Source organism: Rhincodon typus, chromosome 6 (assembly GCF_021869965.1).
Source record: "Rhincodon typus isolate 14 chromosome 6, sRhiTyp1.1, whole genome shotgun sequence".
Lineage (NCBI taxonomy): Eukaryota > Metazoa > Chordata > Chondrichthyes > Orectolobiformes > Rhincodontidae > Rhincodon > Rhincodon typus.
This window is the reverse complement of record NC_063337.1, coordinates 18,783,056-18,800,651: the sequence shown is the minus strand read 5'-3', so window position 1 is coordinate 18,800,651 and position 17,596 is coordinate 18,783,056. Positions and strand designations below refer to the sequence as shown.

At 40.0% G+C, this 17,596-nt stretch overlaps 1 protein-coding gene across 4 annotated transcripts in view; it reads left to right on the top strand.

The window, feature by feature from the left end:
* LOC109938345 (inositol polyphosphate-4-phosphatase type I A) overlaps positions 1–17,596 on the top strand; it is a 184,937-nt gene that overhangs the window by 159,604 nt on the left and 7,737 nt on the right. For all 4 annotated transcript variants that reach the window (XM_048598190.1, XM_048598191.1, XM_048598188.1 and 1 more), the window contains 7 exons: positions 996–1,168; positions 1,978–2,101; positions 2,890–3,016; positions 5,188–5,328; positions 7,383–7,480; positions 8,773–8,885; positions 15,788–15,942. In XM_048598190.1, the coding sequence (XP_048454147.1) occupies positions 996–1,168; positions 1,978–2,101; positions 2,890–3,016; positions 5,188–5,328; positions 7,383–7,480; positions 8,773–8,885; positions 15,788–15,942 (931 nt within the window). The remainder of the gene's footprint in view (positions 1–995; positions 1,169–1,977; positions 2,102–2,889; positions 3,017–5,187; positions 5,329–7,382; positions 7,481–8,772; positions 8,886–15,787; positions 15,943–17,596) is intronic.

Sequence of the window (17,596 nt, the reverse complement as noted above, 5' to 3'; positions counted from 1 at the left end):
TCCCAAGCGGAATATGAGTTGCTGCTCCTGCAACCTTCGGGTGGCATTGTTGTGGCACTGCAGGAGGCCCAGGATGGACATGTCGTCTGAGGAATGGGAGGGGGAGTTGAAGTGGTTCGCGACTGGGAGGTGCAGTTGTTTATTGCGAACCGAGCGTAGGTGTTCTGCAAAGCGGTCCCCGAGCCTACGCTTGGTTTCCCCGTTGTAGAGGAGGCCACAACAGGTGTAGCGGATGCAGTATACCATATTGGCAGATGTGCAGGTGAACATCTGCTTGATGTGGAAAGTCTTCTTGGGGCCTGGGATGGGGGTGAGGGAGGAGGTATGGGGGCAGGTGTAGCACTTCCTGCGGTTGCAGGGAAAAGTGCCGGGTGTGGTGGAGCTGGAGGGGAGTGTGGAGCGGACAAGGGAGTCACGGAGAGAGTTGTCCCTCCGGAAAGCAGATAAGGGTGGGGAGGGAAAGATGTCTTTGGTGGTGGGGTCGGATTGCAGATGGCGGAAGTGTCGGAGGATGATGCGTTGGATCCGGAGGTTGGTGGGGTGGTACGTGAGGACGAGGGGGATTCTTTTTTGGTTCTTATTGCGTGGACGGGGTGTGAGGGATGAGGTGCGGGAGATGTGGGAGACACGGTTGAGGGCGTTCTCGACCACCGAGGAGGGGAAGTTACGGTCCTTGAAAAACGAGGACAACTGAGATGTACGGGAGTGGAATGCCTCATCCTGGGAGCAGATGCGGCAGAGGCGAAGGAATTGGGAATAGGGGATAGCATTTTTGCAGGATCTGTGATGGGTTGGTAGATGAGAGAAATTAAATCACCTGTCAGTGATGCAGAACTTTTAGACATGCGTGATTGTTACTTTCTTGCACTAAATTTTGCAAAATTCCATATTCTAATAGTAGGGAGTCAAAATTGGTGGCCACTAATTCAGTTTGTGAAAGCTCAGTTTCCTCAGACCCAGGTATTGAATATAATTGGTCTTTTATTGTTTAACAGGTGAATGGAGTGAAGCACTTTATCCTCTGTTGACCACACTCACTGACTGTGTAGCCATGATGAGTGACAAAGCAAAGAAAGCTATGGTCTTTCTACTAATGCAGGATAATGCTCCAACTATCGCAATGGACTTAACTATCCAGTACCGCCGAGACGTAGTCTTCTGTCAGACTGTAAGTTTGTATGCAGATGCAGCTTTTTTTCTTTTTTGTGACCAATGTCATCTTTTTTCTTTGCCCTTTCCTCTTTTCTGAAGTCTGTCCTCCTCTATTATGAACATTGTTTAATTAAATCCAACCGGCCTCCAGCAATGCTGTGTATAACCATAATGCTAAATGCTGCAAAAATTGACTGTGCGATGGTCTCAGCTTGCCAACTCACCAACTTGTTGCAACATGGACCAAAACATCTTATTGCAGACAATTAGTACCCTAAGGGTAACGAAGTTTGACCCTGGTGTCATAAAATCTATCTATTTTCAAGAAAAACCTCGACTGACTTACGGTTTCTGATACTACAATATTGTGTTTTCAAATAAACCTGTTGGACTATAACCTGGTGTTGTGGGATTTCTGACCTTGTCCGCCCCAGTCCAACACTGGCAGCTCCACATCATACAATATTTTTGACAGTGCAAGAGATATCTCGATGCATTAAAATATGTCCTGATCGGGGAATTCGCATCCAGCAGCATTTTTCACCATTAGACCTCTGCTAGGATTCATTACAAAATAAAACCTGTTGCTTTCTTTATGCAGTTCAGGTGGGATGTTTTTGTCTTGTTGATTGAAATGATTGAAACAAAAACCTTTCTACTTATTGCAGGATAATTTGGTTGGTGGTATTGACTTTTTTGCTTAAGAGCATTTCAAATGAACTGCACTGCGAAAAGGAAAGAAATAAGATCCTACATGCTTCCTGATAACTACTTGTCATATTTTCAATTGAATATTGTATTTTTATGTTTTTGTCTTCAATGTAGCTGACAGCCCTGATCTGTGGTTTTATTATTAAACTAAGAAACTGCCTTCGTGATGATGGATTTTTGCGCCAACTTTACACCATTGGCTTGTTGGCACAATTTGAAGGTCTTTTAAGTACATATGGTAAGACATTCATTTTATTTGCATTTCTAGATTTTTGTTGTAAGGCTGCTACCTGCTATTTTTGAAAATTTTAGATATCCTAAGGTATTTAGGACTTGGGTTATGGGGAAAAGTCTTCATTTTTTTTTCTGTCGTGGTATTGCCTTCATTCCTTTACAGTATATAAGGCATGAGAATCCAATAACTGGGTGAAAATTGTCTACCTTTTAATCATGAGAACTTTGGCCCATGAGACACATTTTATCACTGCATAAAACCAGTGATCTGTCATCTTTCAGCATCTTATATAATCCAACTTTTGTTGCAACTCTTAGTTATATTTTCCCTGAGCTTTAGTTCTTGTATTAGTTCTTATTCACTACATAGGTACTTAAAAAGAGTGAACACAAGTGAAAAACAGCTCTGAAACCATTTCAGAAAATATTGCTTAAAAGTAAATACTAAGTTGCTTGGCACTATTCAGTGTATTGTCTCACTGTATACTACCTTGCCAATAGCTTGGTGTGCTCTCTGTGGCCCCATAATGGGCACTGGCTCTATTCTCATGGAATTCATCTTTTCCTAGAAACAAGTTAAGAACTAACTTTGCACTAAAAGGTGTTCTCTCAAGATTTCTACTATAATCAAGTAAATTTTCCTTTTAATATTTAAGAAAGCTAGAAGTGTCTAGTGAATAGTGTTGTGTAAAAATCTTTGCCCCTTGGATATGCTTTCCATGGTAGGTAAGAAGAATTAACAAAAAGTGATCTCAACTCCCCACCACAACATTAATAATGTACTTTATGTAGGGGAGGAACTTGCTATGCTTGAAGATATGAGTACAGGAATTATGGATTTACGAAACGTGACTTTTAAAGTAATCCAAGCTATGTCTACTTCATCAATTGATATGCTGCCAGTCATTACTGGAAACCGGTAAGTAATGCTGGATTCCTTTCTGGAATAGCTTGTGATAGATATATTTACCAGTGGTAAGTGAAAAATTAAAACACCTATGTATGACCTTGTATGCCTCATCAATTTGCAAGAAAAGTAACTTTCATGCTAGTCATTAGAGTTAACATTTCCTTGAAAAATGTGCAGTGGCATTGGTAAATAGATCTTGTTTTGCTCTAGAGTTATTGGAAATTGAGTTTTCTCTCAGTAGTATGATCAGTTGCCAAAATAGTTATTGTAACTGCTCACTGCAGGTGACTTGCCTTGTCTATTGCTGCTGGATTCAGACCACCGTTAAGCAGTTACGTGGGCTGTTTTAATGATCAGCACTTTCATATTGCTGCTTTTTTTTTTTTGCCTTCATTCAGTCACTTGCTGGCTGTCTTAGTGGAGTGGTTCAGGTCTTTAAGATGCCCGTTGGTGCAGAACTGCTGCGAACTGGTACAAGTACTGCTCAACAACATCAATGCAAGTTGAAAAGCAATGGGAGATGGTGTTGGTTAGGTGTAGCAAGTTATACTGGCACCAATGAAAAACATGTAATTAAAGCAATATGTCCACTAATCACCACCTTGAGGTACCTTTACAGTTGTATTGGCAGGTGGGGATTGTAACTGAAGTGTATGTGGTGGTGAATTTTGGTGATATTGTATTATTCACTCTTGGATGTGAGCATTGCTGGCTAGCCAGCATTTATTGCCCATCCCAAATTACCCTTGAGAAGGTGGTGGTGATGAACTGCCTTCTTGAAATGCTGCTGTCCATGTAATATAGGTTGACCTACATTGCGTTTAAGGAGGGCTTTCCAGGATTTTGACCCAGCGACAGGGAAGGCACAGTCATGTATTTCCAAGTCAGGATGGTGAGTGGCTTGGAGGGGAAATTGCAGGTGCTGGTGTTTTTCCATGTATTTGCTGCCCTTATCCTCCTAGAGGGAAGTGGTAGTAGGTTTGGAAGGTACTGTTTAAGGATCTTTTAGTGAATTTCTGCAGCACATCTTGTAGGTAGTATATACTAATGCCACAAAGCATCAGTAGTGGAGGGACTGGGCGCTTGTGAATGTGGTGCAAATCAAGTGGGCTACTTTGACTGGATGGTGTCAGGCTATTTGAGTGGTGTTGGAATGGCATCCATTCAGGCAAATGGGGAGTATTCCATCACACACCTGACTTGTGCTTTGTAGATGGTGGACAGACTTTGGGGAGTTAGGAGGTAAGTTACTCGCCACAGTATTCCTAGCCCCTGACCTGCTCTTGTAGCCACTGTGTTTATGTGGTGAATTCAGTTGAATTTCTGGTCAATGATAATGCCCCCAGGATGTTGATAGTGAGTTTTCAGCGATGGTAATGCCATAGAATGTTTGGGGGCTGGGGGAGCTGTTAGACAGTGGCCAAGGAGGGGATAGTGAAATTGTTGACTAGGAAATAAACTTCATACAGGAAGCAGAAATCTCTGCATTTGATGCTCTTGCCTTTAAAACTTAAAATATGATGGTCACTACTCCCAAAGTGCTTGTGCACATTTAGGAGGAGATGGTGCTCTAATAGTAATATCAGTGGATTATTAATCTAGAGCCCCAGGGTAATATTCTGAGCACGTGGCTTTGAATCCCACTGTAACAGATTGTGAAATATGTATTCCAATTAAAAATCTGAAATAAAAAGCTAGCCCAATGGTTACATTGTTGTCAATGTTGATTGTCACAAAAATCCAACCATTAATATCCTTTTGAGAAGGTAATCTGCCATCCTTGCCTGGCCTGGCCTGGCTTACTTGTTAGTCCAGATCCAAGGCAATGTGAGTGACTTTTAATTGCTCTCTGGACAATGAGAGATGGACCATAAATGCTAACACAGCTAGTGACCCCCACATTCCATGAAAAAATTTGAAAAAGCACTGTTTCCTAGCTATAATATTTGCTGAAGTATGTTGATTAAAAATGTGCACAAACTGTTGTTGTTAAGTTTAATGCTCATATCACATTCCTCTATTAATTATTTTAGCACTGACATTTTGTAATTTATTTAAGTATTTATCTATTTTGTACAATTACTTTTATACTGTTTATGGGCTGAAGGAATGTCAAAGATATTTAGTTTCAAAAGATTTATTTTGCTTGCAAAATCCCTAAGCTATATTGCTTTTTACAGAGATGGATTTAATGTGCGAATACCACTACCAGGTGCTATGTTTGATGCTTTACCTCGGGAAATACAGAGTGGAATGTTACTTCGAGTGCAGCCAGTGCTTTTTAATGTGGGTATCAATGAGCAGCAAACACTCGCAGAAAAGTAAGTACCGCTATCAAACAAGCTAAACTACTTTACAAAACAGTGATCAGCTCTTAAGATTAAAGGTAATATAGGGCAAAAGCCATTTGAGTACTGGAAATTTAAAATACTCAATATGTTTGTGACATCAATACTCTCAGTACTTCTGTACGTACACTTTTAATCAACTAGGTTCCAGCAAAGGATAAAAGCATTAGTCTGCCATGGGGTTTTCAGATGTTGATAGACCTCCTGAACATTTCCAATGCTTTCTCTATCATTTTTAAGCCTTACAAGATGGTGAATCACCTCTGTGTACCATAGTTGCTTAGATGCTGTATCTGTAATCCCTATAGCACACACAGTTCCAGACTTATTCTGTAATGGGTAAAGGCAGAGTTAGCCACATGGATATTGCGTGCATACAAAGGGTTCACAGTATCCTAAGTGTGGTCTGACCTGTGCCTTGTATAGATTTAGTATGATTTCCTAAAATTTATATTCAATTTTCTTTGAAATAAAGACAAATTATTCCATTTGCCCTCCTTATTACCTGCTGAACTTCTACGCTTGCTTTTAGCGATTTATGCATGAGGACTTCAAAATTGCTCACAAAATTCTGCTCTTCGTTATTTTCTGTATAAGGTAGATATGTTGTTGAATAGTACTGGAAAACTATTGTGACTGATGATTCTTATTGGGATCAGTGGTGGAGCCATAATTATTTACAGTACATTTTAATAACTTGGATGGCGCAAATCACTCTCCCTGCACCTTCTCAGTGCTGTAATAGTGTATTTTGCACTCTGTTCTGCTACCTGATGCCCTTTGTCCCATACAATCTGCCTGCAAAACAACACTTTTCACTGTATCTCGGTACATGTGACACCAATAAATCAAATCAAATGGATGTCCTATAGCGAAGTTTGCCGACAACAGAAAGTAGGTGGGAAGGTGACGGAGTCAAGAGGGATATAGACAGTTTAACCAATTAGGCAAAAGTTTGGCAGATGGAATGTAAAGTAGGAAGATAAGGTTATGCACTTTAACAGGAAGAATAGAAGAGCTGAATGATAATTAAATGGAGAAAGACTGCAGAAAGCTGCAATAATCAGATTTGGGACAGTCATACAAGGCATTGGTCAGACCATACTTGGGATACTATGAGCGTTTTTGGTCTGCTTATTTAAGGAAAGATATATCGGCATTAGAGACAGTCTAGAGAATCCTCACTAGGCTGATGTTGTGTACGGATGGACCATTTTATAAGGAGTGGTTGAGTAAATTAGGCCTGCACGCTTTTAAGATTAAAAGAAATGAAAAGCATTATTGAGATATGCAAGATTATTGGGGGAGATGCAGTGAGGTTATTTCCCCTTGTGGAGAAGCTAGGACCAGACAGCACAATCTCAGAATAAGGGATCGCCCTTTTAAGGTAGATAAGAAGGAATTTCTTCTGAGGGGAGTGAATTTGTGGAAATCTTTACTGCAGAGAGCTGTGGAGGCTGAGCCATTGAATATATTCAAGGCTGAGATAGACAGATTTTTAATCCAAAGAATCGAGGGTTATGGGGAAAAGGCAGGAAGCTAGAGTTGAGGATTGTCAGATGAGCCATGATCTCATCGTTTAGAGGAGCAGACTCGGTAGGCTAAATGGTCTGCTTCTCACCCAGGTCTCATGTCTTTCATAATTCTGACAATGTTATTCTTAAGCTAAAGAAAAAGCTGCAGCTCCAGGTATAATTTTAATGAAAACTTTCAAACACAATTTGGGGGAAGTTGGTGATCCACCTGTTGCTCCTGAGTTCTCAGTTCTGCCTTATTACTAAGGAGAAGTAGCAAGTATACTAACTGGAAATGTGATTAAGATCTTTCCTTGAGTAATACATATTTTGCAAGCACTAGCAGAGCGTTGCGTTAGAGATTTGCTTTAAAATGAATCTGCTCCATAATTTGTATTTATTAGATGGCTTAGTGCAAAAAACTGAAATCCTTGCACTGAAATAATGAGTTTTTTTTTAAATCCCATTTTGTTCACATTTTTTGGTATTTACATCTGTACTTATCTGGGTTAGGTTTGGAGACACATCCTTACAAGAAGTAATTAATGCAGAGAGCTTGGGCCGCCTGAATTCCTACTATGAACAGTTTAAGGAGGTTTTGCCTGACGATTGTAAGTATGTGTAGATATGAACTATAATGCTTTTTACTGTATTATCATTTGCTCTGATTAAGAGAAGGAAGCATATTGAGCTACACCATGGTTAGGAATTATTTACTGATATTACCTTTTGAAAATAACTTGCTCTAATTGTCAAAGCTGAAAGCTTGGTTCAATGTGTACATTTGTTTATGAATTTTAAAAACTCTTATTTTTCTGCCTCAACTCTCTAAAGAAGCTTGCAGATTGCAACAAATAAAGTTTATGCAATATCGAGTCCTGTGTTTGAAATTAAATAAACTGCATGAATTTGCCTTGTTACAATTCTGCAGTTAATCTGTAGAGGCTTGAGACAGAAAGTCTGTTGCTTTCACATTCACACATACATGAACTGACCCAGGCTTATTTCAAGATCCAGCAGCCTTTGAGAATCATCTGCGACTTCAAGGTTTCCTGTCCTATAGTTAGCTGACAGGCTACACTTGGCAGCCTCACTTCCTCTCCACTTTTTGTAGCCTCATAACACTGCACCCCTCTTTCCCCAGCGCAGCCAGTGGTCTCTCTCCACCACCCTGACTTTGCAGCCACTATGATCTCTCGGCTCCCATTTCTTGCTCCCCACTTTTTGCAAATTACCCATTCTTCTGCACATCTCCCCCACCACTTTCACCATCACCACCCACTCCAGTCAGGTCTTGCAGCAGGGAAGAACCAGCCTATGAATGGAGGAACAGCTTCTTGTATGGCCAGATAGTGGAGTGCTCACTATATTTAAGTGAATTTCAAGAAACTGTACATTGGTTTAAAAAATTGCAATTGATTTAAGTTTATATCTCATCGCATTCAATAAGACCTTGTCCTATGACTTTACTTCATTGTGTTTGATATGCATCCTGTGGATTTATAAAACTTGCATTACTGAAAACTTGTAGGTTTATTCTAATGCTGATTTCCACTTTTGAAAATACCATGCACCACAGTAGTTCCATGGCTCATACTTTGTCTAAAGGTTCCTAATTCAAGGTAGCTAGTACGTTTTTAACAAGCTGGAACTAAAGCTTATTTGTTAGGTATGCTACAAACAGAAGTATCATAATCAGGAAAAGACTGATGTAAATTGAAGTATGCATTGTTTGTGCTACTCATTGCTGAGGTCAGAAGCATGTCTAGTGCTAGCTAGTTTGATGAATGTAGATATACAGTATGAGCGACCTGTGGGTGGTGTAAAACACATTCCACAAATGATGCTTTCAGTGCTTCCCTGCTTTTATTTTGTTATATCTGTAAAAATGTAACTTTTGTAGGTTTACCTCGATCCCGGAGTCAGACATGTCTGCCTGAACTATTGAGATTTCTTGGCCAAAATGTTCATGCAAGAAAAAATAAGAATGTAGACATCCTTTGGCAAGCCGCTGAGGTAAACAGTTTTATTTGCAAATTAAATACAAGAATTGTTACAGTTCAATGGATTGGTTACAATAGAAAAGTTGAATAATTGATCAACATCTGAAAGAAGTTGTAATGCTAAAAATTTTAGATATAAACCTGCATTGCACCTGGATTTCCATTAGTTATGGATTTATTATCTCATCACACTTCATTGTTGTTGAGGCCAATTAGTTGCTTGATTGTATGTGTATGTGACTGTATCCATATTGAACAACCTACTGGCTAGGTAACTTATTGCAAGAACACAAGAACTAGGAGCAGGAGTAGGCCGTCTGGCCCTTCGAGCCTGCTCCGCCATTCAATAAGATCGTGGCTGATCCTTTCGTGGACTCAGATCCACTTAACCGCTTTCTCACCGTATCCCTTAATTCCTTTATTGTTCAAAAAAAACTACCTTTTTTTTAAAAGCGTTTACTGAAGTAGCATCAACTACTTCACTGGGCAAGGAATTCCATAGATTAACAACCCTCTGGGTGAAGAAATTCCTTCTCAGTTCAGTCCTAAATCTGCTCCCTCTAATCTTGAGGCTATGCCCTCTTGTCCTAACTTCACCTGCTAGTGGAAACATCCTCCCTATTTCTATCTTATCTATTCCCTTCATAATTTTATATGTTTCTATAAGATCCCCCCTCAATCTTCTGAATTCCAATGAATATAATCCCAATCTACTCAGTCTCTCCTCATAAGCCAACCCCCTCAACTCCGGAATCAACCTAGTGAACCTCCTTTGCACCCCCTCCAGTGCCAATACATCCTTTCTCAAGCTTTGGGGAAAGCTGTGAAATGATTTAAAATTTGAGATTCTGTAATGAGTCATGTTTGAAAGTAATCTTTATAATGCTGCTGTCTAATTGGTTTTCCTAGATATACATATGTACATTACCTTTGTACATTTACCTTGAACAATGCCTACAACTAAAGCCCATTTATTTTTATGGAAATTTTTGATTGGACCATAAGTGAAAAACCTGTTAAATGAATTGGAAACAAGGAAAATATTTTTTTTCTAGCACATTAAAAGAAAACACTACGTATTTAATGGTTACAAGTTCTTGAAAGGCTTGACGTGTAATTGAGCAGTTTCTTTTTTCATGGGGGTTGCTGATTTGGGATTAGTCTAGTACATATTAGATGTAGTTTTTGGGGCTAAAAGGTTCAAAGGGTATGAACAGAATGTGGGTATAGGGTACTGAGTTGGATGATCAGCCATGCTTATATTGAATGGTAGAGCAAGCTCAAAGGACTGAATGACCTGCTGTTATTTTTCTGTGTTAACATATTTCCATTCCAGTGTTCCCTTTATTGATTGTTATAGCTCTCTAAAATAGCTAAAGAGGTCAATGAAGATAATATTTAATGTAGATTTTGGTGGCTTTGTTCAGTGCTGAAATCCATTTTTGCTAAGCAGAAGGAAATTAAATAGCAGTTTTGACTATTTTTACTTTGAAAATTGTGCATTGTTATGACTCCAGTATGCACTGATAAACTTTAAAAAGAGATTTGGGTTCCCAGCAACTAACTCAAAGGATCAAAGACAGGATTTGATGTATTAAGACTTTCTACACTAAACTAAAATCAATTTGGCATATTAGTTGCTGATTAAGAAAATTACAGAAAATGTATCCTACTTCGCTTTCTAATATGATTGTGAAAGCACTGAGTTTTCATCATATCCTACTGTTCTCAGAATCCTAGTCTTTTCAGGAACCAGTTCCAAGTTTTCCAGCTTCCAACGTGCTTATTTCTCCCTATTTTGCTGTATCATAATATCCAGTGTGTATTGTAAGTTATTTCCCTCGGACTTTTGAGAATCCCAAAATAAAGTTCTAGTGGCAAGTCCCTCTCTGGCACTGACTTCCAGCCATACCATGACTTGTATCGGAGTGCCCTTAAGTCCCTACAGCTCTGATCTCTTCAACCAGAAAACAAGTTCCCACGTGCATTCTACCTGGTGACTTAAAGCAAGTGTTTGCCCCTGCTATTTTTCTTTTTCTCTTCCCTGTTTCTCTTTTCTTTGCCCTCTCACATTTCTCTTTTCCCTGACTGCTCCATGAAGGGTCTCTTGCCTACTGCACAAGGTTATGCAGGCATTAAAGATCAACTAACACTAATCACAAAGTGAATGCAATCTCTTGCTATCCTAATGAATGTTTCTGCCCCAATTAATCCAACCAATTGCTCATTTCGATTTATGAGAAATTTCCTCTACACGCAATGACAACTGTATTTATCTACGTAAATCACTGTACTTTGTGTCTGAAAGGTTGAACAGATGCATATACTGTGTAGTTGAATTGAGTTAGCATGCTTTCCCCTCTTAAGTTCTTCTTTCCTTTTCATATTTTTTTTTCCATAGTGCAATTCCTGTCAGTCCACAGCCTCTCCTGCAACATGCTGTGCTTTCCAATTGTGGCACACAAAAACTTGGTCCTTTGGACCCATGCTAAGCCTTCGGAGGAACCTGTAGGAGGTTTGGGCTTCAGGCAGTGTGCTAGTCTACTGCCAGGTGGACACTGCCTGGCGCATATAAACCAAAGTCTCAACCTAGGGCAAATAGTTCCATTGCCATGTTCGTATCTCGGAGTAGTTGAAGGCTAAGGGAAATAAAGCCCTGACCAGAAATTCGGAGTGGAGCCCAAAGGTGGACTAAATATGTCATCTTTCAAACAACTCCCACGACCGAACATAGTTCTTTGTGTTCCTTTTGGTTGACCTTGATATTTGGGTAGCCCAGAGTCTCCATAATTTTTGCCCCTAAATCTTGGAGATGCTACTCTGGTTTTACTGCAATACAGGCTGCGTCCAACAGTATGAGGGACCATGGTGTCCTACATAAGGCACTATCAGCCATTATCCACCTCCAGTCAGGCAGTCCCCAAATAGTAAGATGCTGACCTGACCTGGTCATCCGCTATAATAAGCGCAAAGAGCTTAAGTGATGAATAAATGGACAGAATCCATCAGGTCAGGTAAATAAATGAAACAAGAAAAATAAATTAGGTGTCTACTGTGTAATTGGCCAGCTGAACCACCAAAGCTACACACACAGACTGACAGAGATTTGCAACTGATCGATAGTTGTCCGTCATCAACATGAAACTTGATGAGTGGACATCAAGATAGCTTTCTAATAAGAGACCAAACTTGCGAAGACTTCATCATTTCAAGAAATATTTTATGCATTCATCTAGCAGGAGAAGAATTCAGAGCAGCTTTGTGCAAAAGCTTAATCAGAGAATCACAGAAGGGTACAGAAGGAGGCCATTTGGCCTATCGTGTCTGCACTGGTTGAGCATTTTAATTTATCTCCCTGTAATCCTGCATGTTGTTTCTATTTAAATAATCATCCATTGCCCTCCTGAATGTCTCAGTTGAACCTGCCTCCACTGCAGTTCCAAACAGTGCATTCTATATCGTAACAACTCAGTTTGAAAAAAAATTTTCTCGCCTTGTACTTGATTGTTTCACAAAACACTTTTTAAGACTGTATTCTATGGGTTCTCCATCCATTTATGAGTAAAAATCGTTCTCCCTATTAGCTGTTTTCAGACTGTTTATGATTCTGAAAGCTTCTATCAAAGCTACTGTTGATGATAGGATCCCCACAGGTGGTTCAGAATGTGTTCTCTATTAATTTTCATTTTATTCATGGGGTGAGGGCATTGCTGGCTAGGCCAGCATTTGGTGACCATCCCAAAGAACAGTTAAAAGTCAACCATATTGTTGGAGTTACATGCAGTTCAGACTAGGTAAGGATGGCAGTTTCCTTACTTAAAGGACATTAGTGAATCAGATGGATTTTTCTGACAATCAACAAAGATCTCATGACCATCATTGGATTCTTAGTTCCAGATATTTATTTACTTGAATTCAAATTCCACCATCTGCCACGGCAGAATTCAAACCCAGGTCTATTTAACTGCCTCATATCTTACGCAGGGCCATTTAACCTCGCATACCTATCCTCCAAAGCTGTGCTCCATTCACTAGAGTGATTCAAGACCAATCCTCTCAGAAGTTTGACCCTGCTTTCAGCAGAATCTGGCGTCAGAACATCTTTACCTCCTAGTGGATTTCGGTGCAAAAACGGTCATGGACTTCCTGCCCTAAAGATCTTGGGCGAAGTAAATGAGAAGAGGCAGAGACTTTTAGAAATGGAAACTGAAATTTCTGGCAAAACATATCAGTTCTGGCAGAATCTATGGAGCATGAACAGAATTAATATTTTAAAACCAATTCAACTTTTCTTGCAGACGTTTTGGCAGAGACCATTTGAGCTGTGCATGAACTTTGTGTAACTAGCACCTTTCAGAACAAATTATCCTTCAACATGTCCTGGACACTCCCAAGATCAAGGGATTAGGACAAGATGGACCTGATTATCACCAGACATGATTCTCTGAACACCATTGTCCTTGAGAATGCTGACTTATTTGAGGTTAATACCACTGTTTTGGAACTCTCATTGAAGCCAAACAGTCTGCTCTCATTAATTACAAGAGAGATCCAAGCAAGAATTCATTGAATATACTAGATTCTGCTCGTGGTAAAAGTTCACTGACTGCTAGGGTGACTTCACCAACGACTACAGGTTAGGAATCTGTCGAAGAACATTCGATATTCTGGCCCATGGATTATCGGCAACGTATGAAGGGATCAAAATGATAGCAAGTCAATCAGCAACAAAACTGCTCCGTTGAAAGCCAAGGTAGGGATGGTCATCATCAACTGCAATAAACAATTAGAGATGGTGGAATATTACCTTGAATTCTAGTCCAGACAGAGAGCTTGCTGAGGAGACTGTAAGAACCACAGGCTCCCTGGCGTGGCAGAGCTGATATCAAACTCAGTGAAGGAATTTAGTAAAACTATTGACCTGCTCGCTGTGCACAAAGCACCATGGGATGCTGATACAATACCATCTGAATTCAAGCATGAGAAACTGGCACTTTGCAGCATGTGTACAAACCTCTTTGTCTCATTCTGAGATGCAGCCTCCAGCGAAGTGTGATGTAAATATTGTGAGCCTGTACTAGAATAAGGGCAACAATCAAGGCATCTCACTGCTGAACGTTGCTCTTGTCAGACTGCAGAGTTTGGCTGAATGTTTCTACCCCAAGTTCCCCATGGCTTCAGAACCGGAAGATCTGTAATTGACGTGAACTTCTCAAGTCTGGCAGCTGCAAGAAAAGTGCTGTGAACAATGGAGAACCTATATATTGCTATGATTAGTCTCAATTGCTATTCAACGCTGGTCTGTTTAAGCTCCTGGAGAAAACTGTCTGTCTTCTGCAGTTGCTTGTTGTGATCTTATCCATCATGTTATCAAGGAAAGAGAAGGTCAGATCGGAGCTTTTTGAGATGTGCATAGGGCTCAAATAGGGTTGTGCTCTGGCACTGACATTCTTCAGTATATTTTTGCTGCTGTCACAGGCCTTGAGGACATCTGCAGAGAGGAACCACTTGCATATCAAAATGATAAACTGTTCATTGTTCAACTGTTCACCTAAGATCCAAGACAAAAGTATGCCAATTCCTCATCTTGGACTTGCTTTTTGACAATACTGTACTAACATTCAATATAGAGAAATGTCTGCAGAGACATTCATACCTGATTTAACCAGCAGCATTAGGAAGGTAGACATATTGTCCAGGAAGTTGCTATTCTACCATTTGTCAGCACTGGCAATGTTACTACATATACCTAGACTCCACAATGTCCAGCTTGGTTATCACTTAAAGTCAAAGCATGCATCACAAAATCTGCAGCTGTTAAGTCCAAGCTAAGTATGAGAGTGGACTCAGCAACCTGATTTGAGAACACTGACCTGCAAGTTACCAAGCCTGATCCCTCAGTGCACTCTCTAACGGTGAGTGAGACCTGGATAACACGTACTAGGTAGGTGAAGAGTCTAGGCCGTTTCCATGCTGCTGTCTCAGACATGCCTCAGCATTTCTTGGTACAACTAGGTAACAAACTGTAAAGTGCTGAAGCTGCTACTTCCATCAGCATGACGCCAGTGCATTACAACATTGGTTTAGTAACAGATGAATGACTGCTGCATACACATGGTGAATTGACTACTGGATCATGCCTTCTTAAGCATCGATACCTCCACTACAAGGACACCTGTAAGCAAGATATAGAAATGACTAATATTGACTCTGACAACTGGAAAATGGTTACTAACAGTGTCATTTGCCAATGCTGACAAATGGTAGAATAGCAACTTCCTGGGCAATCTTCCTGTCTTCCTATGTTCCTGATGCTGCTGTTTAAATCGGGTATGAATGTCTCTGCAGACATTTCTCAATATAGAATGTTAGTACAGTGTTGTCAAAAAGCAAGTCCAAGATTAGCAAATGGCATATTTTGTCTTGGGTCTTAGGTGAGCAAGGATGAACATTTTTTCGTCATTCCTTCTGACCTGTGGAAGGCTGACTCTTTGGAAGACCACTGGAAGAGATAAACAGAAACCGAAAGCTCAGCTGTCTGAGAAGACAACCGGAGAAAACAGCAGAAGCCAATGAATTTTCACCTTCTCATCCCATTGTCTTTCTCCGCAGCAAATGCAGCATGCCACATGGGGCCCCTGAGTGACAATATGATGCTTAACGCAGGAATGCTGCTTCATAATACAATGAATATGAATACTTGGAGTTACTTCTGGAGCATCCTTTTCCTATACCGTAAATGAACCTCTTTTGACATTTAGCTATTTGACCCCTCAATTGAATATTAACCTTTGATATGTTTATTTGTAAGTTTCTGCAATCTTGTTGCATTCCTCTTTAGCTTTGGAAATTAGGTATTCTTAAGAATTGAGCCACTTTTCATATACAATTTTGTTTTTCACTTTCTGTTGTTAGATTTGTCGTAGATTAAATGGAGTTCGATTTACAAGCTGTAAGAGTGCCAAGGACCGAACAGCAATGTCGATCACTTTGGAACAGTGCCTGATCTTGCAGCATGAGCATGGAATGGCACCTCAAGTCTTCACACAGGCCCTGGATTGCATGAGGAGGTGAGCTTTCATTTATTATTTATTCATTTATTATTTTCATTTATTAACAAGCCATTCAAAAATGCTTGCAGAACTGATTGCAGAAAGGTGCAAACTGCAGAAAAGTACATCTCCAGTAATACAAGGAATTGTAAATTGGGATGTAGTGAATAGCATTGGGAAATGGGACAGAGTGAAATTATGTCATCTATATTTATCACAATATAATGAATTAATCCAAATGCTTGAGCAGCAAAAACATATCACTGAAAAATATTTATATAGTTGACTATACAAATTAGAAAGGTGCTGAAGTGACTCAAAAGCTAAAGGTGCTGGAATGATTTTAAAGCTAAAGGTGCTGGAGTGACTCCAAAACTTTTGGAGCTTTGGGTACATTTGCAGTTCATCTGTCCAATCTGTCAATGGAGGCAATGGCCTAGTGATTATTGCTAGACTATTAATCTACAGGCCCCGGTAATGATCTGGGACCCAGGTTCCAATCCCGCTATGGCAGTTGGTGGAATTTGGATTGAGTTAAAGATCTGGAATTAAGATTCTAATGACCATGTATGACCAATGTCAGAAAACCCATCTGGCTCACTAATGTCCTCGCGGGAAGGAAACTGCCATCTGATCTGCATGAGTTCCAGACCCACAGCAATGTGGTCGACTCTTAGCTACCCTCTGGGCAATTAACAATGAGCAATAAGTGCTGGCCTAGCCAACGATGCACATCCCATGAATGAATTTTTTTAAAAGTTATCTGTCGTCCTCCATTGCTTTTCCAATATTGTAATAATGCCCGCAGGGTGCATGCATTTCTAAGAGGCTTTCTACATATTCTCTGTCCCACCCATTCTCTGTCTGCCTGCCAGTCCCAGTTCATCCACAAATAAACCTGCCTATAAATGCTACCTGCTGCAGGACTTGTTGGGATGTGAGCGTTTCTTGTTCCTTTTCCAACCCTTTCCAGCCACATAGGATGGATTTTTAAAAGGTCTGAAGCGTGCTAACAACAGGACCACAGATCAGCTTTGACGCAACTTCTGCATGATGAGACTGCATTTTTGCCAAAGATATACAGCTTTTAAATGAATTTAGTCTCAATGCTGTGGTTAAGTGCTACTATCAGGATGCACTTCATACAAATGATAGTAAAAGTCTGGAACTCAATCCCCGCCCAGGGAGCTATTGAGTTTAAGTCAGTTGAATTGAGCAACTTTTGTAGAGTCAAATTCAGTGCTTGCAGAGCGTTGAAGGGCTGAATGAACATTCCTGTTCCTACAGTAATGAGGAGTCTTCAGGTCTTAAATTTTAGGAAACTGCAGTAACACATTTGATATGGCTAAATTATCTATGTCTTGGAGTAGGTGCAGTCATCTCAAATATCACAGCAGCCCAGGAGCTGATTCATTTGTACCCAGTCTTGGAAAAATAATGCTACTGGCAAAGTATGTGGGTATACTGAGATTGGTAATATGTTGCACCTATCACACACTAGAAACATACTTCAAACAACACTAAAGAATGTCTGTTTGAAATTGCTACGTTTATTAAGTTTTAGCTGATCTTAGCAAGAAAACAGTGTTTTAAGGCCGTGAAAACAGTAATCTTAACCTAATTAAAACTGAGTTAATGTTAATGTTTGGAAAAGAGCCATTGACAATGACAG